The sequence below is a fragment of the Solanum dulcamara genome, chromosome 8 (assembly GCF_947179165.1).
Source record: "Solanum dulcamara chromosome 8, daSolDulc1.2, whole genome shotgun sequence".
Classification (NCBI taxonomy): domain Eukaryota; kingdom Viridiplantae; phylum Streptophyta; class Magnoliopsida; order Solanales; family Solanaceae; genus Solanum; species Solanum dulcamara.
The window spans coordinates 72,550,516-72,575,384 of record NC_077244.1 but is presented as its reverse complement, the minus strand read 5'-3'; the positions used below and the strand labels follow the sequence as shown (position 1 = coordinate 72,575,384).

Here is a 24,869-nt window from a genome sequence, read left to right as displayed (position 1 = left end):
AAATTACAGTAATAAAAAGTCAATGTGAGATTCGTACACCTTTTGTTTGTACTGACAATACAAGAAAATAGTAGTAGTATACTTGCTTCAAATGACAAGCTACAATAATGTTGTCTTGAGAAGGATTAAAGGCAAGAAAATATAACTACTAAATGGACCCAACATGCTTGGTTTAGTGTAATGATTTTCATTGTAATAATACAACTTAAGCAGTTAACTACACTTAGCCGCCAAGTGCCTCTATATTAACATAGGAAGAACATGGCAAATTCATGTACATATTCAAAACAGATAAACTCGTATATACCTTTAAATCATATTGATGACCAAATAATGGTCAAACAAACGGTAAAACCAAAAAGTAATTCATATTGATGTTTAAATAGATAACAATAACCAACCATCCACTGTACCAGACCTATTAATCCGAATAGTCTGCACCTCTAACAGTCAGCAGAGGCCTCCAATCTATTGGTATGATATTGAAGAAGTGTTTATTTAAAAAAAATATCAGGGTAGGAGAAGAGGAAATAGGAGAGAGGATTCCAAGGTGGTGAATCAAACCCTCACCAACAACGTGAAAGTTCAAGTAACCAACCTACTAACTGAACTAATAAGATTGTTCAATTTGCAAGACAACATTATCCTTGCCCTGGCTGTCATTTATTCTATTTATTTGAACTAGGCTCTCCTTGTAATTGAAAACCCAAGAGCGACCCATGATTAGGTCCAGCTGAAATCCAAGATCTATAACTTGTCTTGTTGTGGGGTCATATAGCACCAGCTGTGAAGTTTCTGTGATTTCGAAAATCATCTTATCATCCTCCCAGATGTTACGAGGCCAATGAGCAACTATTTGAGGTTGAACACGAAGAACTTTGGTCCAACTAACCTCTTGGTTCATTACCCACACATCATATATGGATATCATTGGTATTCCAGGGTTGTCAGCAACTAACATAGCAAGTGACTCACCACGCAACATGAGCTTTCCCCACTGTGCCTTTGGAATATCTGGGCCTTGTATCTCCCCAAACTGTTCACTGCCCATGTCAAACGAGCATATGCGGAAGATATTGTCTAGACGCCCAGAGAGCCAATAATATACCCCGTTGAGATATGTAGCACCGATTTGCTCGTGTAAGTTACAACAGTAAGGGAAATCAGGTCTCAGGTTCTTCCACGAGTTGTTGCCTAAGGAATAGATACTGACAACGCAATTAGGGGACACGCCCAGTCCCCAGCCATCCCAAAATGTTCGAATCCATAGAACCTTATAATCTCGAGTCAACAGGTCAAACCCCAATGCAAACTGATTATCATGATCTTTGAATGGCTGAGGCTCAAAGGACACAGGGGGCAGAGGCCAGAACTCTCTGGTGGAAGGATTCCACAGAGCCAAGCTAACATCATCTTCATCAAAAATCGCTGCGTTTTCCACCAAGAATAGGCCATCAACTGGGCCAATAATGGACATGAAATCAGTGACCCTCTGAAGCTGATGGACAATTTTTTGTACAGGGGAAACACCTTGAACTATTTTGGCGGGGAGCAAGGAAGAAGCAATGTTCATTGATTTATCCGATATTGTTAAGTTACAAATGAGGAGACGGGCATGATTGCGCTTGTGACTAAAATGCACTTCTACAAAACTCGGACTTGTGATGAGAGCATACCAATGTTTGCACAGACATTTGAAACGCAGAAGTGATTCCACTGGCAACCTCAATAGAACATCCATTAATACATCTTCTGGTAAATGACGTCTACTAACCATAATGGTTTTCCCAGTTTATTTCCTGGGAAACAAAATGTCAAGAAAAAATTGAGGTTTAACTAAAAATACAAAAAAAAAAAAAAAAAACGAAATTCATAAAAGGCTACAATTTTCCCACAGTTCTTAAAAGATTCGAAGTCTTTCCATTTCATTATCCAACCAATAATTCGTCTACATCACAACTTAGCATATACAGCAACTTTGCAGGTAAATACACATCAATTTTGACTAACTTGGAATTGGTTTAACTTGGCACAACTTTCAAATAATCCTAGCAATTGAAAAATGCAAAGAATGGTCAAAACATCATTATTAGAACAGATTTGGTCACAAAGTATAGATTTTATGGGTAAATATTAGATAAAGTTTCAATAAATTGTGTTTGATTTGGTTAGATAAAGTGTGGCTGGTAAACATGAAGTCATGATTTCAAATCATTATTGCATATCACATATCCAAAAAAAAACAATAAAAGTAGAACCCATAAGAGTTTAAATTGAAAAGAAACAAAACCCTATATTATCAGCCAATTAGAGAAAATTGAAGAGAAATTGAAATCTTACCTTGTAAGCTGAGTATCCAGAAGAGAAGAAGAGGCAAAAACGTTGTATAAATACTCAGATTAGATTTGGGTTGACGCATAAATACTGAATATGACTTTTACCATTCATTAGTATTTCCTTTATTATTATTTCGCGAAACCCATCGATAAAGTGAGGCGAGTGTTCAGTTTTGGTTTCAATGATGTTAACGTTTTCATCTTTTAAGGTGGCAAAATCAAACTCAATCCGCTTAATCTAAAACACATTTAAGTTTGGGTTGGTTATTGACCCGGTCATTCATTAGCTCAACCCATTTCAATTCAACACATTTCAATTCATAAAAAATTGGATTGATATGTAACCCGAATGGGTTAATGAGAAATCTTGTTAAAATAATTTTAAAAAATTATTTTTTTCAATTTGATATATTATATATAGCCATAATAAAGAAAAATATAATTTAAAAGAACAATTAAATATGATAGGTACTAAAATAGTTTAAAAGAACAAATAAAACAATTAAGCTTAGTAAAAATTGAGTTTGGTTGGGTCTTGACCCCGTATATAACCCACTACCTAACCATTTTGACCCAAAGTAATTTGAGTTGGGTTGGGTCTTAACCCAATTGTTGTCTTAACCCATTATGATCAGTCCAAACTTAACCCAACCCGCCCAATTGCCACCCCTTACATCTCTTGTCACTCGACCAAGTCCAAAAAAATATTTTCCAAATTTTTCAAGAAAAAAATATAAAGAATTGCAACAAAATTTTCCCATTGATGTTAACTTGTAAACATAAAAGTGCACTTAAATAAGATTTTCCGACCATCCAATTATGGATGTCCCAAGATGAATGAGATTCTTCCATCCTTAATTAGAATTATCGAGTTCAAATCTACCTAACTCAAATCTAGACTAGTTTGACTGGAAAGTCACGTATCAAAAAAAGAAGCAAGAAATAGAAATGAAGAAGGAAATTTTACAACACCACTAGAAAGATGGATTTTATTTGGCTCGTGAGAATGGAGCAAAGCAATACCAAGAAAACGTTCGTCCAATCCAAGAAATCATCATTATTCACTCACTTCTAGTAAAATGAGAGTTTATCACATGCCAAGTAACATTTCACAAATTGATCATCTGAATATAAAAAACATTTTCGCAACAGACAAGCTACGAGAACAGCTTCCTACCCTTTTGATACTAAGAATATTACCATCATCTTACACCTTGCTTTCTGAGTTCAAAACCCAGATTATGGTTTTCCAAATGGAAATAAATCAATAATGTTACTGTAGAAATGCAGAGCACAACGATGAGCAATACATCACAAGTCACTACCATGTAACTATACGAGCTGTACAAGATGCAAACAAGGGGGAGCAAAGGGCCTATAAGGTGGCCTTGCATGAAGCTTTATTATGTCCTGGTTCCTTGCACTTGCTGCAAGTTACTGTCCTCTTATCTGGGTCTACAGTTTTGGTCTCCTCTGGTTTTTCCTCTATCGGCGAATCTGGAGGGCAAGGGGGTAGCACATCCGCAGTATCTGGCTCGCCATCTTCTTCAACTGGTGTTCCAATCCCAGGTATCGGGTTTACAGATGCAGAATATGTAAAATGGTAACTTTCAACCATGAAGTAACTCGAGCAGTAATCATACACACATTTACCAATAGAGTTGAACACAGCCACTGCGTGGCAGCAAGGCAGCCCACTTTGTTTCCACTCCAAGCACGTGCACTCACGGTTTTCAGTATTCACAACGTGAGTCATCTCATCATGAACTTCAAATAAGACATCAGAAGAGATTAGAACTTTTAGACCATGGGCCTTAGCAGCTTCTTTCTGTATCTTTCTCTCTTTTGATGGAGTAAGTTTGGTGGACCAATTACTTGACTCCAATTTACGATGATCTATTAGATCACCAAGCATACATATTAAGGCTTCTATCTTTTGCATTATTGTTGATCCTCGAGAATCATCAATCAGCTTGGAGTACGGTTCTGCAATATTCTCTGTGATATAATTATAGTGCTGACCCTTAAATGACAAACTCGTCCAGCACTCCGGCTCAATCTGGTTCAACCAATCATATGCGTGTGAACAAATCTGTTTAATTTGCTCAGTCGAACTTTTAAAACCACTAAGTCGGACAGCATGAGCTGCAGCAAGTAAAATTTCAGGTAAAACAGCCCTCCCATCACCATGGAATGGACCCTTCATATTTCTCTTGAAGCTTTCCAAAAGATGAAAAATGGAATAGCCATGAAAAGAATTCTCGAACACCTCAAGCACAGTATTCTTTAAATTCTTCTCTCGATCTGAAATAAAAGTTATAGAATGAGAAGTTGATAATGCAGATTTTAGTTGCTCCAAAAACCAACGCCAACTATCATCATTTTCAATATCTATTACTGCAAAAGCAACCGGAAAGAAACAATCATCTGCATCAACTGCAGTTGCTGTCATAAGAGTCTCCTTGTGCTTTGATCTTAGAGATGTAGATTCAAGGAAAATAAGGGGTCGGCAACCGTGCTTGAAACCATGTATTGAGGCATGAAGTGAGAAAAAGAAACGCTGAAGTCTTTTTTCATTATCTAGCACAAGCTTAACAACAGTTCCAGGATTAGTAGTTACTACCTTTTCGCAGAACCAAGGCAACCTGTTATATGACTTTGTGTACGAACCTTGAAGTTGCGCCTTCGCATCTTCCATCCCTCGCCATACTTGAGAATATCTCAATTTAATCCCAAAGTCACGCAAAATGCTTTTAGCGATTTCCCTGGGTTTGTCATTTGGAGAATCTCGTAACCTTTCCTTGATGATACTTACCAACCAATTCCTTGTACGATGAGAAGACTTCCAGGATTTGCCTTCACATGTATGCAAATCATTATACTTTCTGATCCTAAATGTTTGAGCATCAGGGACCCTAGATGCATGAATTTTCCAAGAACAACCCTCTACCACACACCTGCCACTTACACGGGCAGCATCATTTTTCTTCAACTTGTAGACAAAGCGATGAGCAACAGCATACTTTTGCAGTGCAGCCCGGAACTCTTTCACACTCTTAAAATCCTGACCAACACCAGTAATACCTTCTTTCCAAGTGGCAACTAGCTTCTCTGGCAGATCTTCATCACGCAAAGTAATTGGAGAGGAACTGTCAAAATTATCAGGTAATTGAACACCATCTTCATCCTCCACCATGTCATTTCCCACCATTACACCAGTTGAACTTCGACTCTTCTTCTTTTGCGATTTCTCCTTAGAATCATTATCGGTCACAACAATGGTTGGACCATTGGCACCAATTTTCCAGGAAGCAGTGCGCCTGCGCTTCTTCACGGTATCAGCAGGGGTAGCATCATAGTCAAAGCTAATTGGGTTCTGGGCAGTACTACTAACAGCAGCACGTGAACGTGGAGCATAGTCAGAATCATCCTCAGCAACATGGCCAGAAGAAGGGTTTGACGAAGTAGTGGCTTGACTGGGGCTTTCAGCTGCTGTATTAATAGCAGGTTCCTGGCAGCTGATATGTACATCGACCAGACAATCGCTTTGAATAGTTAGAGGAGAGACAGCAGCTGTTCGAACAGTCCTTAGTGGGGTAGCCTTAGAAGGTGTTGTACTCAGACCACCAGAATCAGCAGCACCTGCAGGTGTGCGATGATGATTTACGTTCTCAGCCAGTTTTAAGCCAATTGTCCTGCAAGTGAAGTTGATTGAAATACAAAGCAGAATGTCAAATATATATATATACTACAGTACAAGTGATGTGCCAATGACTAACCAATTTGCTTTAGCTGTAATATAGAGTGGCTGGCAATAGGCCCGTGTCACCAAATCACATTTATCAATAAGCATTACTAATGTATATACATAATTAAAACATGGTAATGTTAATACCTCTCAGTGTACGTGTTCAATGCATTGTGATCAAAACCTTCCTTCCCGCTGACAAAAATCTCAGCTGTAACAGAATTAGCATGAAACTCAACCATTCTTTTGAAGTCCTTTTCACTCCTTAAATTAATAAGAGTTTTCCTATTTCTTGGAAGAAAATACTTAATTGACACTGTCGTAAGCTCCAGATTACACATCTCTGCCAATTTTATCTTGAGATCATCATATGGAGTATCTTGATTTATATTGATGGCATTTGCCTCTCCTCCCTTATATGACAAGTTTCCATCGGCATCATTCACAAATTCACCACCAGACTGACAAATTAAAATAAGCTTTCCCTTCACCATGGCATAAATCTTCAAAGGCCAATAGGAAACAAGTCAGGAAAAGAAAAACTTAAAAATGACCAGTGTCGATGTTCCTCTAGTAAAGTTATCTTATTTCGTTCATCGTGTGAGATGCCATGTAAGAAGGATGATTCTAGAGAATATGATGCATCAGCACTCATATGAGGAACTCAACTCATCTGAATTTGCAAGCATACAACTAAAGTAGGTCTGCAGACATATTGCTCATCATCTCTTTATCCAAATGACAACAGCATACCCAATGTAATTCCACAAGTGGGATCCGGGGAGGATGATGTGTAAGCAAACTTACCCCTACCTTGTGAAGATAGAGAGGTTGTTTCCGATAGACCCTCGGCTCAAGTATCAAAAAGCAAGTATGTAAAGCAAATAAAATAGCGAATAAGTCATGCGGAAAATAATTAAAAGAGAACAAATGGAAGCAACGAATAATACGAAAACTAAAGAAAAGGAAATAACAAGTAATACTAAAACTAAGAAAAATATAAGATAGTACAAAGTAATAAATACAATCCTGATTAGGGAACTAGACAATGCTCGACCACCTAGTAACTGAACACTAAAAATACAGAAGAAACTCTTGGTAGGTATTTGGCCAAAGATTCCAAACATTTTTCACATTATTTGGAATTTATGAAAATGGAGTTGAAGATATAGTTGTGTTTGGTTATACTTGTTGCAAAAAATATTTGAAAAATGTTTATACTGGGATGTACTTAAATACAACTTCAAAAGTGAAAAGTGAGTTGGAAAACAGGTGATAAGTTGTTTTTCAAATTTGAAATACAACTTCAAGTTGGATTTGGAATTTTCATGGTCAAAGCGCTTTTGAGCCGAAGATGAACGGGGCTTAGCGATGGGATGTAAAAATACACCGGTAGGGGAGCGTTCTACTTTAGAGAGAAGCGTGAGCGGTGGTGGACGAAGCGGAAGCGAGAATGTCGGCTTGAGTAACACAAACATTGGTGAAATTTTTCTATGTCTAATCAGAGAGACAAAAAAAATTCATGATTCATTAACTAATGGACTCTCTAACTTTTTTCTTAATTGAAAACTCGAGGTTTCATGTATATGTGATATTGCTATAAAGTGCATTTCATTTATTTTGCTTAATGATAAGGTTATTAATCAACAAAGCAAAATTAAAATCTATGTTGCTCAGACTCTCCAAAAATGTTGCCGCACCGATGTCAGATTCTCCAAAAATGCACTACTTTTGGAGAATACGACCCGCACCAGTCGAAATTTTTGAAGTCCGAGAAACATAGATTAAAATTCTTAAAAGATGAAATCAATTCAGAAGCACGTATTTATTAATTTTAAATATAGCAGATAGAATTCCATTGGTCTTATTTGGGACCTTAGGATAGACTTTGACTCTATCTGACAAAGATAAAGAATAGGAAAGGACCCTTAGATTTATTTGTGACCTTTGAGAAGCCGTATGAGGTGAAAGTCTCACATACGGTTCTATAATAAAGATAGGCACAGTGATGTTATCATCAACTATGATTCTGAAGTTCAAATAAAGTGAAAATTATTCCTTAAAAAAGTGAATATTTTTTTATGGTCAAACGGGTCCTTAATAAGTACTTAATTGCCAAACAAATTTGGTGGAAACCTTGAGTGACTCAATCAGTGAAAGCTGAAAAGAAATGTTTGAAATTTTTTTGGAGCCCGGACACGAGGTATTCTAGGATATTCTGATTTTTTTTTCTAGTGTACTAGGATGATTCCCAATTCCCTTTTTGAAAACTTCAATAGGCTCCCCCTTCTTTAGCGATAAGGCCCATCAGTAGATTGAAAGCTTTCCTTTCCATTGGTTCTTGAAAGCTATCAATTCCCGACTCTTCCTCTTGCATCGGTTCTACATTAGATGATGAGCCCGTGCGAAAACTTTCTCTTTTATTGGCGCCCGATAGGAAGGCTAGTAGATTGAGTCGAAATTGGCATGTGGGCACTCCTTGTAGAAACTAATTAAAATATATATATATATATATATATATAAGTAGATCTGGGTGTTAAGTATCAAGCAGAACCTTAGAGGAATTCTAATAAAAACAGTTTCACAAAATCATAATCTTACATTCTTCCTATATCTCCTTTACTCCGTATCTAGAGAAATATGCTTCTCACATAACTGCACAGAAGAGTTTAGAGGGGTAACCTAATTAACAAAGTTCAAATCTTGCTCACCAACATAAGCATGATGAATGAATAGTGGAAAGCTATGTATGGTTTAATTTTTTAGCTCCTTTAGAGGGAATATTAGATTTGAAAAAAGGGCAAGCTTACAAAATTATCGTGAGTCGACAATATCTTAGAACATTTACTTTCTGTTCTTTTTTGAAGTATATGTAATAGAGAATGTGACCAGTAGGTCACGGGTTCAAGCCTTGGAAACAGCCTCTAGCAAAAATGCAAGGTAAGGTTGCGTACAATAGACCCTTGTGGTCGGACTCTTCCTCGGACCCTGCACATAGCGGGAGCTTTAGTGCACCGGGCTTCCCTTAATGTAATAGAGAATATAAACTCTTTAAATTTTACTTGTCGCAATATAGAACTTAAAGCAAAATCAACATCATCATTAAAAACAACAACAACAACACCCCAGTGTAGTCCTACTAGTGGGGTCTCATGAAGGTAGGATGTATGCAGATCTTGTGGGGTAGAGAGGTTGTTTACGGTAGACCCTCGGCTCAAAAGGAAGTGTAATTCAATAACAATTTTATACTTTTTTCATTTCCCTTTTAAGTTGTTGGAAGCTTGAGAATGATGCATGATACACCTACAAGAAAACTAAATTACAGCTAATTTCACTGTATTCACCATTCAGCTGATTAAAAAAAACTGCTCTTATCATGTCTAGTTCGTATAAAACAGGACAAGACTAAAACTTTATCCATACAAATACATAACGCAAACAATTCAAAAGCAGAATTCACCCCAGCAAGTTGGTTCCCTTCAAGCAAAATCTTCCGACAATGTAAGAAAGCAAAAAAAAATATTGCAAATTTTCTGCAGATATATATCCGATTAAAGAGATAAAATAGAGTAAACAGAACACGATAAACTTACCTGAACTTGTAATTTAGGAGAAGGGAGACGGAAATTGAGAAGGAAGGAAGACGGGACTGAGAAGTGAAAGAAACCCTAGAATTGGGGGTAGTTTTTGAATTACACCTAAAATGGGAGAGCGAATGGGTGATGGAACAAAACAAAAGACGAGGGGGTCTTCTGGAAAAAGTATTAGTTTGTGGGGAAATTTGTATAAATTAATTAGTTAGCGGGGGGCAAGATGTATAGATTTACTGAATCTTTTGGATGCTCAAATCCAGCTAGGACTCATTTCTCAATCTTGGAAGTATAAATGTACACTTTCCACTTGGAAAAAAAAAGGTCAACCTTCATAGTTTAATACACAGTACTCCCTTCAATCACTTTTATTTTTTAATTATATTGCAAATATATTTTATTTTTACTTGTCACTTTGGTATATAAAGAAACAAGTAGTTTTTTAATATTTTATTTTAACAGTAATTACTTATTTTCAAATTTTAAGACTAAATATAATTAATAAGAGTATTATAATTAAATACTTACGTCAATAATTATTTTTTAAGGAGCGTACAAAATTCAAATTGAACAATTAAAAATGGACAGAAAAAATACTACTCCCTCCGTCTCAATTTATGTGGCACCTTTCAGATTTCAAGATTCAAACACTGAAACAAGTGCATCTTTGAACGTAAATTTTTCATATATTTTTTTAAATATTTTAAACTGACAATTATTGTGACTTATAGTAATTTTTACTTAATATATAAATTTCATTTCAAAAAATTTGAAAATCCCATACACAAATTTTTGATCAAACTTAAATTATTTGACACTCAAAAAATAAAAAGTGTCACATAAAATTGAAACAAAGGAAGTACTAACAGTAATAATAATACACACTCAGGCTCATTTTAAGTATCTCCTGAGATTTTAGCATAATAATTGGAAAAACAATGCAATAACATTAATAATAAGTGTTAGTAGTTGACTAAACTATCATTTACTCCCTCCGTTAATTTGTAATTAATAAAATAACAAATTTTACTATATCACTTTTTAAATATAATAAATTTAATTTTTTGAAAAATAAATAGTACTCATTAGTTATAATCAGAGTAAAATAGGTATAAATGCTAATTAATTATTTTCTTGATTTTTCAAATTGAATAAGTAAAATTGAACATTTATTTTTAGTACATTGGACAAGTAAAAACAATGAGGGGGTATCGCTTCTAATAATTGTTGAGGCTTTTGTGCTTATTCCCCAAATACTGTCATTGCTTCTTCTCCGGAAAAAAAAGTTCACGGCCCGTGGGCCTTAGGGTATTATAGAAAATTATATAAACATCATTTATTTGAGCAAGGTAAATTTGAATAAAGAATAATTAATGGCTTATTTATCTCCGAAATTGACACTTATTATACTCCCTCGACTAACTTCTACGTGACTCTTCTACTTGTCACGTAAATCAATTTGACTAATTTTTTAATCTAAATTGAATTAGATAAATTTAATATTTTAAATTTTTATTTTGAAAACTGTATAAAAAATACTATAAGTTACAATCTTTCTCATATTAATATGAAAAAAAAACATCTTAAAATGTTGATGAAAGTCAATATAGTTTGATTCTCGAAAAGTAAAATCTAACAAGTAAAAGTGAACGTCAGGAATACGAAATTTATTTGACTAAAGGGAAAAGGGTAAAAGAGAAAGATCAGAGGCCAAGAAATTTATATGCAAATGGCTGTTTACAACACTCCTCCTCCAAGTTCAACTAAGAGCAAAGGTCGATGTACTTTAAAATGAGCTACTATAAAAGATTACAATGAGGAACTATATCTTCTACCCCAATCTAATAAAATCCTGCCTGCAGGTCATTCATGCATCTTGTGACTCTGTAGCACAAAATAAGCCCATATAAGAAACACAAATACAATACTATGTGAAATGAAAATGTTGCTGGAAGGAATTTGAAAAGAGATAAGAGAAATATGTCTTTCACCGCTCCAATTAGTTCCATCCTTGAAATATCAAGAAGAGAACCATACCATGTATCGGTTCCATGTTGTCCTCCTTGTAAACACCAAGAGGAGAGCCATGCACCGATAGAAGCACTTCTCCAGTCTTAGGAAGCCGTAGAGCTTTGGGTGTCGTCCCAACAGATAACGGGTTAGTCACCTGTAATTACAAAATAGTAAGAATATGGAGGCTGGCACATATACTAGTCAACATTTCAACAACTTGGTTTCATTATAAGGTTTGCAGACATTTTCCTCATGGAAAGCATCCAACATGTAGCAGTCCTAATATTAGTTAGTACCATTGTTCCCGTAAAACTACATGCTAGTAAATTCTGATAGCATATCTAAATTACTACCCACTCCAGGTGCAGGAAAAAAAAAAAGAAATGCAATGCTTCATGCTTCTGGGTATACATGTTTCATGACGCATTCAGCCAAAAATACAGATGAAAAGATGCAGCAAAAAGTAAACTATGTGAACTGAGCAAAAGAAATTTTAAGCTACATACACCAGGAGTCTGTAGAGTATCCTGCAGCTCAAACATCTGAGGGTCAAATGGGTCCTCTAAAACCTACAAATGCAAAATGACAAACAAGGAATAAGAAAGGAAGAAAGCATTAAAAGCATTCAACTGCGCAAGGGTGTGATTGTGACCTAGTAATTAATGAAATGGATTGAGAACCATGAGGTCACAAGTTCAAATCCCAATGGAGGTAAAAACACTAGGTGATTTCGTCCCCATCTGTCCAAGCTCTGGTGGACAGAGTTATATGGTACCTATGTTGGTAGGAGGTAGCAAGTAGCAGCTACCCATGTAATTAGTCGAGGTGCACACAAGTTGGCCCAGATACCACATTTATTTATTTTTCTTAAAAAAGAACGGAAGCATTAAAATATATCACACGTCAGAAGGTCACACCAGCTGATCAATCAAAGAAAAATTAGGAAGGACCCACAACTAAAAATCTCTATAAAAGCCAAGAGATAAGCCAGTGCAAAGGCCACAAATGACTTTAACCTCCCCTCACCTCCACCAGAAAATTGAGGGGAGGGAATTCATTAAAAAGAAAGTTTCCAGATGTACCAACTAGTTTTCTTACTTCCACAAGTTAAAAGCTAGAAATTATAAATCAAATGCAGAAGTGTGTATGCAACCAAAGCAACTTGAAATATAATAGCAAGATCAATGGCATGACAATTGACCACTAAAATTGTTGCAAATAGTAAATGAACAGCATTACATACGAATAGCTTGATCTGCATGTTTTTGTTTTCACTGTCAACATTTAGGTAAAGCAAGTCAGAGAAAATAAACTTGAGCACCATAAATTTTCAGAAAAGGATGCCAGAGGAGAGACTTAAAGATACTGGATTTGCTTGAAGATCCAAATCCACCAAATGATGGTATTGCATTGGAGCAATCAGGGTAAGCCATGGACAGCTGTCGTAGAAAAGACACATGTAGATTTCTTCCATCAAATTGGTCCATGCTTAAATTACCATCAGCTTCTTTTCTTTTCACTTCATGAGTTCCATCCTCGTTCCTAACAACGGCCAGGTTTGGAAGGTTTTCCCTAAAAAATTGCATAACCGGAATATGCAGCTGTTCATCATTTAATTTCGACCTAAGCAAGCGCAGGAGAGATAGTACGTCTTTAATCTCCAAATTACAAATGGCCCTCACTGAAGCACTTTGACATTCAACTGGAAAAAGAATGGGAGAATAATTGAGTTGTCCTAGATAATCTCGGAGATTCAATCACACTGAAATTATGCAAATCCAAAAAATAGGGACAGAAAATATAAAGCAAAAAATTAGACCAAATGTGCCTTTACAGCAGTTCAGCAGTCGTTTATCACGCGTCCAGACATAGAAGAACAGCTAATAGAATGGCTAATTCTGAATGGACCAGACATCTGTACGCTATACAAAGGTAATACATCTTTTGGGATAGAAAAGATAGATGGTACTTGTTTTACATTTTCAGAGAAATTGCATCAAAAAAAATAGTTAGACTTCAGCATGTATGGGGCAGTAAGCTAAAAACCAGGTTAAATTAAACAATAATTAGGTAACTAAGCTAGCCTAAAAGCTAATGCTTGAACGGCAGCTATCTCAGATTATTTTTCCAAGCTAAACAAAGCAAAAGTGTTACTAATTCCGAGAAGTCTGTTCAAAATTCCAACAAGGCTGTTGGTCTAATTACAAGGAAGCCAATCACTTCCAAAGCTAATGTGTTTCATATTTAACAATGTCCTGCATTTTAGTTATGACATCCTAGGAAGGCCAAAACAACCCAGATCAGATGATAACATACACAACTAAGGAAGAACAAGTGGTTTGGTCTAATTGTTATGAAGTCAGTCGCATCCAAATACTCTCATTCCATCTAACTCACTCTTAGTAGGATGAAGAAGATTATTAGGTGAATGCATTAATTAGTGAATAGTAAGGTTGTTCTACTCCACTCTCCAACCCCCAATATCTCATTAAACTGAGAAGAAAAGAAATAAAAATTTACCCAAGCAAGTTTCTAGATACAAGCAAATAGAGAAGGGACTGTTCCTTGCTATTAGAGTAACGAGCTTGCTATAGTCGGTCTTAAGTCCACATTCTTCTTATTTTAAAGTCTCCTAACAACACACTTAAATATATTCCTAGTCCTACAGTTAGCTTTTCTTAGGAAATGTGTTCTCATAACTTCTGGTGCAGCATGCACAAGAAAGAAATGGAAACCAAGTAGCTGCAGACACTTCTTTCATGACACGAGCAAAGCACTACCACAAATGGAGAATGAAACACGCCACTTTGAATATAACTTCAGAAATGGAAAACAGGAAAAATGGCAGTTTCTCTGCTCCAGAAGTTCAGTGCCTCAAATAAATGAAACTGCTATCTTTTTTCCTGCTTGCAGCATATTTTGTTTTCAAAGATACATGATACTCTTTTTTGTATTATTTTTTTTACTTTTTGGCATAGTTCAGAGATTACTGACATAATATTTAATCACATGATAAGTTGAACAAAATTCACAAGAAAATAATAGTACCTTCCTCCTTGGTTAATATATCATCATCCTTATCCACTTGATGCTTCTCCTGATTAGCATTCTCCGTGATTTTTTTACTCTGTTTGCAAGGTCTTCCTCTTCGTTTGGGCATTGATTGTAGAATTCTTCTGCAACATTTTTCTCCACTAAGCTAATATTAGCCACTAATAATTACATTTTGAATCAATATTCACCAAATACTCATGAAAAAAAATTGCATACATTGATGAGGAATTAAGTAGTAGACCAGTCACAACCTCAACATTGATCTAAATTTTGGTATTTATTTCAGTTAATAATTAGTAGTCCATGAATTCAAAAAATGTACCGTCAACTCGATTTCGCCGGAGAGAGTGATGTCAGTTGGCCGCCTATACTGCCGGCGGAGAGACTACGACTACGGCACAAAAGTAAACAAGAAGGCAATCACTAACCTTTAACCAATTTGCCAAATTCGAGTGAGAATTCCTACTCAAAATCTTTTCTCCAAACTGTGAAAGGAAGGAATAATGATTTTGGCGTGGGTATTTAACATTTAAAAGGTCAAAAATATATGTAAAATTCAAATCAAAATCCTACTCTTTTTTTTCCTGAAGGAGCCACGTGTACCCCATTTAGCTACTTGGAGCTGTATGATTGTGTTTGTACTAGTGTATCAATTTGCTCCGATACTTATTTGGGAGCAAATGACACATTGAAGTTGTGTGTTTTTTTTTTTAAAATAAACTATAAATTACGTTTGATAATTAGCCAACTATTATCACTATGATTGATAATCAAAGCTCAAACTACTGTTATTTCTGAAATTTCCTCAATTTCTTTTGAACAAATAACATCATCATGAATATTAATTACCACGTATAATTCCTTCATTTTCTTTTTTGTTATGAAGTAGTAATTCATATATTATAATCAGTACATTTAAGCAATTCATTCATGTATTATATTATGTGCATAACTCAAGTGAAGCAATCATCCCATAACAGTAAAGAACTTCAAAGCCAACAAAGGATGACCTGCTGCTGAAGTTCAGAATAATAAATGGGTCAAGTTTGGAAGGATTGTATTTTGCATCTCAACACAATCCACATTGACCCAACTAAATTTGAACGAATTAAGTCAGAACTCATTCATTGGCTTAATTTGTATAATTTGACCTAACTCGTATATTTAACGCCCTAATCAGTATACTACATGATATCCCCAGATATGTTCTCAATATAAGCGCATATACATCTACTCTTGCTCGTACTGTTACATGGTAAATTCAAATTAATGAAACGAGAAATTTCTTACTTTTTCCTTGCTTCGAGAATGGTGGAAAGGTGCATTCGAAAACTGAACTGAAGAGAAGATCAACAGTAATTACGATGTCAAATAATGGTGAAAAGTTGCTGAACAAAACAACAATTACTAGGTTTTTTGGTACAGTGAAGCTGTAAGTTGTTCGAACTATTTTGAGGAAAAAACTAATAGTCCCCTTTTGGGAACCAAACCAAATGCCAATTTCATCTCTCGATTCTTGAAATGCTCAGCTGCAGCAACTAATATACTTCACAGCTTAAATAAAACATCAAATGTACCAAGTAACTTGTAATACTGCGCTCTTCAAAGTAAATGGACCCATTTTTTTAAGGAAAGTGTACTCTAACATTGCAAGAAGAAATCTAACATCTCGTAATCTGATTTTGAGATAGAATTTAAAATATAACACAGGTAAGAATAATTATGGAACATATAGGAACAAACATTAAAAGGCCATTGTGAATACATAGCACAAACTATTCGAAAGCAGGAACAGCCCAACAAGCTAGGGTATGTATCGCCATCTTGTGAGAGAAGCAAGCCACACAGCAATCTTGTTCCCACCAAGTAGATAGTTTCCGCTTCAATTTCCCTCTAATAAGGGACAGCACAGAGTGCAGAAATAATATCAATCAAGAAGGCAAGTACGCACTCATAAGAAATAAGGTACTCCTGTCCTGGGTCCTCGCATCTGGTTGTTTTCTTCAGTTTCAGTGAAGAACTTCACCTCTCTCTCCTGATAAAGCAAAACAAAGATAAGAATTTTAAAAAAATCTATGAAACACCGGAACTGACAGCAAAAAATTCATACATAGAAAATGCTTCCAGAAAAGAGGAGGGAAATGAAAACACACATAAAGGGCAATAATTAAAAAAGTAGATACAAAGAGATGCAATGGTAACACTGCACGTTCCAAAAGCTGGAGGTTAGATCAAAGAATAACTGTCAGTGGAGAATGCTCTAAGAGAAACTGACTAAAATACTTCATGTTTTCTCCATCTTCCTTACCACATAGCAAAGCCAGTACAACTATGCAGTTCCACTCCCTGCTTAGTACTTGAAAATTTATTTCTATCCTCGTTCAATACCATTGAGAATGAACCATCAACTGTTCTATGAAGTCCACGAAAGCACAAAACCGGTTGATTCGTCTATCCCTAGTGTATAGTGTTAAACAAATCTTATAAAAATCTTCTACATCTAATAAGATTAACCAAGTGAGAGCAACAAAGCAGATCCACAAGGAGCTTTACAGAAGGAACAGTCAGCATCATTATCTCGCATCACATTTCCCAACCTTTTATACTGGAACGTGATACTTCCTAGATCATTAAGAATTTAAGAGGATCTCAATTTGATTTAAGAACTTATCCATCCCTTTGACACATTCCATCAAAAATTTTCTGATGAGAAAAACAAAGTTAACGATGAAGTCCTGAGATGAACGCCCTTCTATGATCCAACTACCATAGGCAAACTTCAATTTAACCTAAGTCCTAATGTAACACATACCATGTTGAATCGAGATAATTGCAAGATCAATTAAAAAAATAAAAATAGGTACTCATCACTTTGAAGTACAATGAGCGGGAGAATACACAATCAAACAGAAAGGGCATTACTAGGTAATCCCTTTATTTCAGAAAGGCTAACTAGAAGTTGAATAAGCATGAAAAAAGAGGAAAAGTACCATATTCTCATTGAAGCTCAATATTGAAGCAACATTTCCACAGCGATAACAGTAGTTGGGAGCAGACCAAACCTTCATAGTACAAAGGAAACAGTGACACACTAAACATACACTTACTACATGTTTAAAAGAATGTCTGTTCAACATGCCATAAAAAATATATTACTCAGTACTCACAGTAACGAGTCCTTTGTCCTGGAACATGTACTTCAGACCTTCCTGGACAAGTTGGTGAGCCCGGCAAACTAGATCCAACTTATTGATGTGATTAAACTGCAACCATGACAAGAGAATATTGTTAGAAAAGGATGTATAGCAATATCTAACATCTTTAACCACATACCTCAGTGGTAACCCTGGATCCAAACAGCCAACCTGCTCCTCGAGGACTTACTGCCCATGTTTCAATATCTTCAGGGTCGCTCCACATAAGATCGCAAAAAGGCCCTTCATGGGGAATTTCACAATTACGTTCAATGACCCTGATCTGCATGTCATAAACAAAAAAGAAGCTATATTAGTTCTGTTTGTTGTTTTTTTTTGGTTAACCGCGAAATCTGTTATTTCTAGCTTAAAAACTCAGTGAATAACCAAGAAGCAATGTTAGTTTTTATGATCCCACATATTGATTTCATCATCTAATTGAAGTCATATCACATCTATACACTTAAACAAACTGAAAATTGTTACAGTAAAAAACCAAACACGTCAACATTCAATTCACCTACCTGATCAATAGTCCTAACATCCGGAGAAAGGCCACCGTGGACACATAGTACCTGCAATGCAACACGGACAGATTAATATATAAAAGAGATGGGCAAGCAATTATTGTCTTATCAAGAGTACCAGAACATACTGTTCCATCTATAATTGCTGAGAGAGTGAGATAGTCAAATACGTCAGTGCAATACCGCCAAGCATTCGCATTTCCGTACTTCCTTTGGCATTCATCATAGAATCCATAGACCTATTAAAAACAGGTAGAAAGTAAAGATCAGAAAATAGCATGTCTAGGAGGTGTTGTTCCTTTGCATAAATAAAGCCAAAGGTATCAACTTAAAATAAGAGCAGCAGCAACAATAATAAAAGTAATAAACAATTATTGAATGAAACTCAAGTTATATATTCGAAACATCTATTCCTGCATATTGATAAATTACTTCTCTGAAAGACCGAGCAGCGAGAAATCTTTCCATTCTATAGGAGCAAGCTTGCAAAGTAAGCTTCCCTCCAGAATGCAGCAACATTAGCTGCACCAAGCTCAAAGGCTACTCCAGTAAGCTCTTTGCAACACAGTCATCATGAGGCGCCTTACTGATATTTCAAGGCTAGAACCCATAAGGCCATAAGACTACCATGAGCATCGAATGCAACTACAGTAATCATTAAGAATGCAAGAGAGCATTCCACATCGTCCAGACATGAGTTCAAGAAAAAGAAACCCTCACAGAGAGTAACGGCCAGCTCATTTTCTCTTTATCTTTTTTTATATATAATTGAGAAATACCATGTATTAGCTGGCCCAACTCCAATTTACCCACAAGTTCGAAACTCGGCAGAGTATGGTCCCACCCCTTTGTCTTGCTTCCGCTTAAATACCAAGCTTCCATCAGCAGCAGCAAGGTTCGAACTCACCCTACCCACATATCCCCTTATATCCTCATCACTAATACTGATCCTTCTTTCTTCTTTTTTTTGGGGGGGATAAAGTAAGGTAGATTTATTGATATAATGGTACCACGCTGGTACTTGCATAAATTGCAAAAGATCGGGGAGCAGTCTCCTTTCTATATTACATCATTCGATAATCCAAGAATTCCAAAAGTTGAGCTGGACACTCTAGCAAAACGTTTTTATTCCAGAAATGCAACTAAGGTACAAACTTGTACTTTAAAAAAAAGAATCTTGTTTTTCCACAGAATTAGTCAAACTCCCAAAGGCCTTGGGAGCCATAACTGCCAACTTTAGATCTGCACATAATTAGTCAAACAGACCAATGACAGCAACAGACCAATTGCTTCTGTAAGAAGGAAAAGAATAAATTTTGTTTGTGGGTGTGTGGGTGTGGGTGGAATCCCACGGACATTTATGGTACTTTGCGTCAAGCACACACTTCTTAAGTAGGTATTATCTATGAATTTAAGCATAACATCTAATACCTGAGTTAGTTGCCTGCTCTCATGATTCCCGCGTAGAAGTGTAATGTTGGCAGGATATCTGGTAGCAAATAAAAAATAACAGATAGATAAATAAGAACCAATGCCCTTCACCTTTCAATAGACTAGCAGGAAAATCAACAGCTACCAGTGCCATACAAAATTCACATTTGTTCAACTGGAGCAAAGAAGATAATATGAGTCATCGTTGAAGATGAAAATGTTGGGTAAAGTGAAAGACAGAGAACAAGAGAAGGGGAACCATCATAACATATAGGCAAAAATATGAACATTATAAAAGCTCAATGCTTCCCAAAAGCATCAAAATTATTTTTAAAAAGAAAACATTCCTCACAGTAATTTTATTGAAAAGATAAATACAGCATTTATCAAAATATACGTGTCCATATCAATAAGTTCACAGGGCAATTAACAATTTTGTCAACCCAATGCTTCATCCTGATACAGTAAGGATAAGCAGTAATACCATTTTCTAAAAGTAGACAAGTGATACAAACAAAAAAAATCTTACCATACCTTGCTTTAAGGAGCAACAAAATTGTGAAAACTTCGAGACTATTGTATCCACGATCAACAAAATCTCCCTGCCCAAATATGAGAGATCTTACAACAGAAGGGATGAACAAGAATCCTGGCATAAATTGTATAACAAGATGATCCATAAAAGTCCATCTATGGACTAAGAATAAACTAAATGAATTTTACCATAAAGATGTAATTTGTCTCTGGCACATGACCACCAGTGTGGAAAAGTTTCATTAGATCATGAAATTGGCCGTGTATATCCCCACAAACAGTAACTGGACTATTAACAGGTTGCACATTTGACTCCTCAATCAGGATCTCTTTAACCTGTGAAAAAGTGTCACATGTTTTAGACACAACTGAAATACAATGCATGCTGTCAGGTGAACTTAGATGTGATGCTGAAGTGCAAGGCGGTAAACATTATTGATCAAATGCAAAAAAAAACAAAAAATCTATAACTATTGCTAATGTGACTGATGTGCAGGAAGAAGATACCAAACTAATGCACCATTAGTATCTTGTCCCACATGCAATCAAACACTTTTCTCTGAATAATGTTTATAGAAGAAGCAATTTAGACCTCCACTTATTTGTGTAATGTGTCATACTTCAGTCAGGGGCGGAACTACAGGGGTGCGAGGGGTGGCAACCGAACCCCCTTCGTCGGAAAATTGCACTATATATATACTGCGATTTTTTTTATTCATGTACAAATATTATTTTTGCATCCCCTTAACAAATGGAGATTGTGGATTAGTGGATAAGGTGCCTGTGATTGAGCCTGTGGTCGTGGGTTCGATTCTCGACAATGACACATATTTTTACTTTTTTCATCCAGTCCCTTATTTTTTAATTTTCTTGAACCCCCTTATCAAATATTTTGGTTCCGCCCCTGACTTCAGTTAGTCATTATTTTTATTCTTGATTCTCTATCATGCATATCAAAAGAAGGCAAGCTCTTGTTATGCTGGATTGGTTAGTACCACAGGAAAGTCAAATGATTTACATGAAACAATCATGGCACTATATGAGAAGGAACTTACCTCACAAATATAACCCCATAATTTAAATCAATAAGACAGAAACTATAACTCAGGAACTGTAATTTGCATCCACCCAACAAATATAAGCAAATAACTCCCCTATATTTCCATTTCCTCCCATCTCAAAAGCATTCTATTGATCTGTAAACCTTCATAACAGGCTTTGTCTTGGCAAGGCCAGGGAATAAACCCAATAGTCATATGCTCGAATTGTATGTGTTAAGCATGACCAAGAATTGCCACATTATCTAATTTTTTAGGCTGATGGATGACATGGAAGCATGAATAGAGGCTCTAGTCATTACTAATAGCTTCAATATTCAAAGATCTAAGGTTGCAATAATCTTTGTCAGAAGCAACTACTTGAAAGGAGGAGATACAACCCACACTTCTGCAAAAACCAGTATTTATGAGCTATATGTGAATATACCAGCTGAGGAAGAAGACAAAAAGGAGGGAGAGGAGGTGAGAGGCAGATAAGCTCTTCTTATTCTTTGTTCTTTTCTGGTTTTGTTCCTCCCTGCAGTAAGAACTTTATCCTTCGTTGCCGATTATTTTGGCTCACCCAGCTGTCCTATATAATATTGCTCTGTACATGCTCCACCCTTTCTACACTTTTTATATGGTTATTATCTGCAAATCAGCATTTCTTGGTTGGACAGAATTTAGAGCTTAGAGTCTTGAGAATATTCTAGTGCACTAATTTTCATGAGAATGATATCTTATTTTCGGTGGAAGGTCAGTCCAACACCAATGCTATGTAAGTCACAATGGGTTCCTGTTGCAAACTAATAATGCTTTATAGACTATTTCTCGCTTATTTTGTACTTCCATATTAGTGCCTGTGAAACTTTTTCCTTCTGGATATCACTTTACCACCATTACTGTCCCACTCACCACCACCACCACCACGTTTATCAACCTTGAAATTTGATTAAACGCCAAGCCAACATAAAGTTTTTACTGGGAAAACCTACCAATTCCTATGAGGTTAATGAGCTTTGTTCTTTTAAAATTAATTGGGGACACATCTTGTTAGCATGCAAATGCGATCCCTATAAAACAAGTCCACTAGATGGAGCTATGAAAAAAACAAGAGCAGTTGGTAGATATTTTTATGGGTAGAATTATAAAGAGAAATTTCCCGGACAACAAAAAAACACTTGCTAAATCAAGCTCCAAAATACCACTTGCAGTACACCTAAGAAAATCATTAACTTCCTCAAGTGAAAATGGGACTAATCTGCTGAATGTAAGACATTCTGCATAAATAATCCCCATTGACACTTCTCCCTTCAACACAAGCCTAAAAACAAAAAACAAAATCAACAATATCTACAAGCTAAAAAAAAAAAAAAAAAAAAACTTCCCCATGAGTAATGAACCAAATGGAAAGATCAATATAACCTTTACTATTACTAGAATTTAGGATTATTTGTTTTTTGGTAAACAACTTGTAAGACATGTGTCAACAAATCAATCAATCAACCTCTCAAAACTTACCTATTTAGGCTCAGCTATGGGAATCTTCTACATCTATTTCTGCTCTATTCCGAAAAATTCATTGAAATACTGGAAAATACTTATAGATGTGCTTTCTAACAAAAAAGGATATAGTATTAAACATACGTATTCACAGAGGAGCTGAAGCTCGTCCTCCGCCAGGTGTTGTCCCTCTTTAACCTTAGTTATCCACTGGTCCAAATCCATCGCCCTTCTTCTAAATCTAGTGTTCCTTCTTCCTTGCAATTACACCTACCAGCAGTATATAAATGTACGGATTTTTCTGAAGCGTAATGTGAAAGAGCCGATTGATTCAGCTGACGTTTCCGATTAATTGATGCCGGAAACGTGCTCGATCGGATACTGCCCAAAACCCCAATCGGAGAAAACAGAGTTTCCGATCCCTTCGGATGGAGTGAATTTCGAAACCCTGGCGAAGTGTGACTTTACGTACAGTGGTATTTTGGCCAGAAATTGATTGGACTATTTTACCCTTTCATCCCTAGCCCCTTTTTTGGAAACCCCACGAGTGCGATTAGTTGGTTTTCTTTGGGGACAAAATATAAAGAGATTTTTCTTTTCCCTCTTTGGTATTCTCCTACTTTGGAGTAAATTAATCTACAGATATGCATTTGAAAAGTTTCATTTTACGGTAAAGTATGTAATTAAAGTTATAGTCGAGAATTTTTAAGTTATAGGTTCTCAATTATATTTATTTATTAATTTTTAAATAAATTATTTATATTTATTATAAAAAAAATAGTATAAATATATAATTTGAGTCGAAGCTTTTAAATTATATTAAATTCATAGCATCAATATTGGCTTCAGCTTTTCCCAATCAAATATAATTTAATTTTCAAAATTTAAATTTTGAACATCTAATTAAAAATATGGATGGTCATCATCTCACCGCAACTTTGATGATAAAAAGTATATACTCATTTCATCATACTGCTAATATTTAAATCTCAGTGACTTTATCTCTAGTCATGTTTTTTTGGAAATATACTTTTATGTATTAATTATGGTAATTTGTAGTAATTTTTTTAGCAATTATAAATATCAACAACCTTCTTTAACCATTTATATCCTATAATCATCATCACTAGACTACATTTATGACAATCTTTATCAACTGTTATTATAACAACCATAAAATATAGCGATAATTAATCACCACTATTAATTATTTATTTGTCCATTACAAGTATTAGACAGAAACAATCACCATGATTAACTTTCAATTGTGTTGTTACATATAGTATTTATTGTTGATAAAGTGAAAGCTTATTCCGGTTGTGATGAAAAGGTATCACTTAAGTTTATAGGTTCTACAGAGTGGCGTTTATCGATTTTGTGATATGAGGAGAAACATTACGTAATCAAAAACTGTCATGTTTAGAAAATGCAAATTGTGAAAATAAGGATGTTGAGATAAATATATGGCATATTAGGAGTGATAAAATTGGGAATAAGGTTAGTCAAAACAAGGTGGGAGTGACTCCCACGGTAGAAAATATGAGGAAAGCAAAATAGAAATGGATTGGACACGTGAGGAAGAGATGCGTAGATGTCTCGGTAAGCAGCTTCAAGAGGTCAGTTATGGTGAATATTAGAAAATTCAAAAAAATATAGGAAAGATGTGATTAGACATAACATGATGCAATTGCAGTTTATTGAGATGCTACATCAGATAGAAATGTATAGAAGTTGCAAATTAGTGTAAAATGCTAGTAGGTAATGGAGCGTTGCCTTACTTTTCGACAAATTTAGGCTTGGTGGTGCCATAGTATTAGCCTTATTCTTGTAGTTTCTTGCTTTTGACATCTACCACCACATATTGTTAATTGTGTCTTAGTTATTGCACTATTTTGTTTATTC

General features: G+C 35.6%; 4 protein-coding genes across 5 annotated transcripts; all 4 read right to left on the bottom strand.

Moving 5' to 3' along the window:
- Window positions 1–349: 349 nt before the first annotated feature.
- Window positions 350–2,445, bottom strand: LOC129899123 (F-box protein At3g08750-like). The gene is made up of 2 exons (XM_055973944.1): window positions 2,341–2,445; window positions 350–1,799 (listed from the first exon to the last, which is right to left on the bottom strand). The coding sequence occupies exon 2, from the start codon at window positions 1,775–1,777 to the stop codon at window positions 611–613; it is 1,167 nt and encodes a 388-aa protein (XP_055829919.1). The 5' UTR covers window positions 1,778–1,799; window positions 2,341–2,445; the 3' UTR covers window positions 350–610.
- Window positions 2,446–3,369: 924 nt separating this feature from the next.
- On the bottom strand, window positions 3,370–9,911 carry LOC129898995 (uncharacterized). Of its 2 annotated transcripts, none has more exons than XM_055973732.1 (3): window positions 9,678–9,911; window positions 6,232–9,072; window positions 3,370–6,031 (listed from the first exon to the last, which is right to left on the bottom strand). In XM_055973732.1, the coding sequence occupies exons 2-3, from the start codon at window positions 6,576–6,578 to the stop codon at window positions 3,712–3,714; spliced, it is 2,667 nt and encodes an 888-aa protein (XP_055829707.1). In that variant the 5' UTR covers window positions 6,579–9,072; window positions 9,678–9,911; the 3' UTR covers window positions 3,370–3,711. The 2 variants fall into 2 exon arrangements, with proteins under 2 accessions (XP_055829707.1, XP_055829706.1); XM_055973731.1 differs by having other exon boundaries at window positions 6,232–6,587.
- Window positions 9,912–11,367: 1,456 nt separating this feature from the next.
- LOC129901726 (uncharacterized) lies at window positions 11,368–15,372 on the bottom strand. Its single transcript, XM_055976979.1, has 8 exons — window positions 15,315–15,372; window positions 15,170–15,226; window positions 14,736–14,863; window positions 13,044–13,389; window positions 12,931–12,961; window positions 12,194–12,256; window positions 11,712–11,841; window positions 11,368–11,558 (listed from the first exon to the last, which is right to left on the bottom strand). Exons 3-8 carry the CDS (start codon window positions 14,845–14,847, stop codon window positions 11,542–11,544), a joined length of 699 nt encoding a protein of 232 aa, XP_055832954.1. The 5' UTR covers window positions 14,848–14,863; window positions 15,170–15,226; window positions 15,315–15,372; the 3' UTR covers window positions 11,368–11,541.
- Window positions 15,373–16,311: 939 nt separating this feature from the next.
- LOC129899575 (phytochrome-associated serine/threonine-protein phosphatase 3) lies at window positions 16,312–23,520 on the bottom strand. Its single transcript, XM_055974583.1, has 10 exons — window positions 23,112–23,520; window positions 20,617–20,763; window positions 20,428–20,495; window positions 19,894–19,951; window positions 18,591–18,701; window positions 18,460–18,510; window positions 18,075–18,218; window positions 17,909–18,004; window positions 17,732–17,803; window positions 16,312–16,776 (listed from the first exon to the last, which is right to left on the bottom strand). Exons 1-10 carry the CDS (start codon window positions 23,190–23,192, stop codon window positions 16,693–16,695), a joined length of 912 nt encoding a protein of 303 aa, XP_055830558.1. The 5' UTR covers window positions 23,193–23,520; the 3' UTR covers window positions 16,312–16,692.
- Between the last annotated feature and the right edge of the window lie 1,349 nt (window positions 23,521–24,869).

Excerpts from the sequence above, each read along its gene's own strand:
- LOC129899123 (XM_055973944.1), bottom strand. The coding sequence starts at position 1,777 with ATGGTTAGTAGACGTCATTTACCAGAAGATGTATTAATGGATGTTCTA.
- LOC129901726 (XM_055976979.1), bottom strand. The coding sequence starts at position 14,847 with ATGCCCAAACGAAGAGGAAGACCTTGCAAACAGAGTAAAAAAATCACG. Across the intron at positions 12,962-13,043 it reads AGCAAATCCAGTATCTTTAA|TGAAAACAAAAACATGCAGA; the intron begins GTCTCTCCTCTG and ends AAATGTTGACAG. Across the intron at positions 11,842-12,193 it reads ATACTCTACAGACTCCTGGT|GTGACTAACCCGTTATCTGT; the intron begins GTATGTAGCTTA and ends TTGTAATTACAG.
- LOC129898995 (XM_055973732.1), bottom strand. The coding sequence starts at position 6,578 with ATGGTGAAGGGAAAGCTTATTTTAATTTGTCAGTCTGGTGGTGAATTT. Across the intron at positions 6,032-6,231 it reads TTGAACACGTACACTGAGAG|GACAATTGGCTTAAAACTGG; the intron begins GTATTAACATTA and ends CTTCACTTGCAG.
- LOC129899575 (XM_055974583.1), bottom strand. The coding sequence starts at position 23,192 with ATGGATTTGGACCAGTGGATAACTAAGGTTAAAGAGGGACAACACCTG. Across the intron at positions 20,496-20,616 it reads AGACAAATTACATCTTTATG|GGAGATTTTGTTGATCGTGG; the intron begins GTAAAATTCATT and ends ATATTTGGGCAG. Across the intron at positions 18,511-18,590 it reads CAGCAATTATAGATGGAACA|GTACTATGTGTCCACGGTGG; the intron begins GTATGTTCTGGT and ends GTTGCATTGCAG.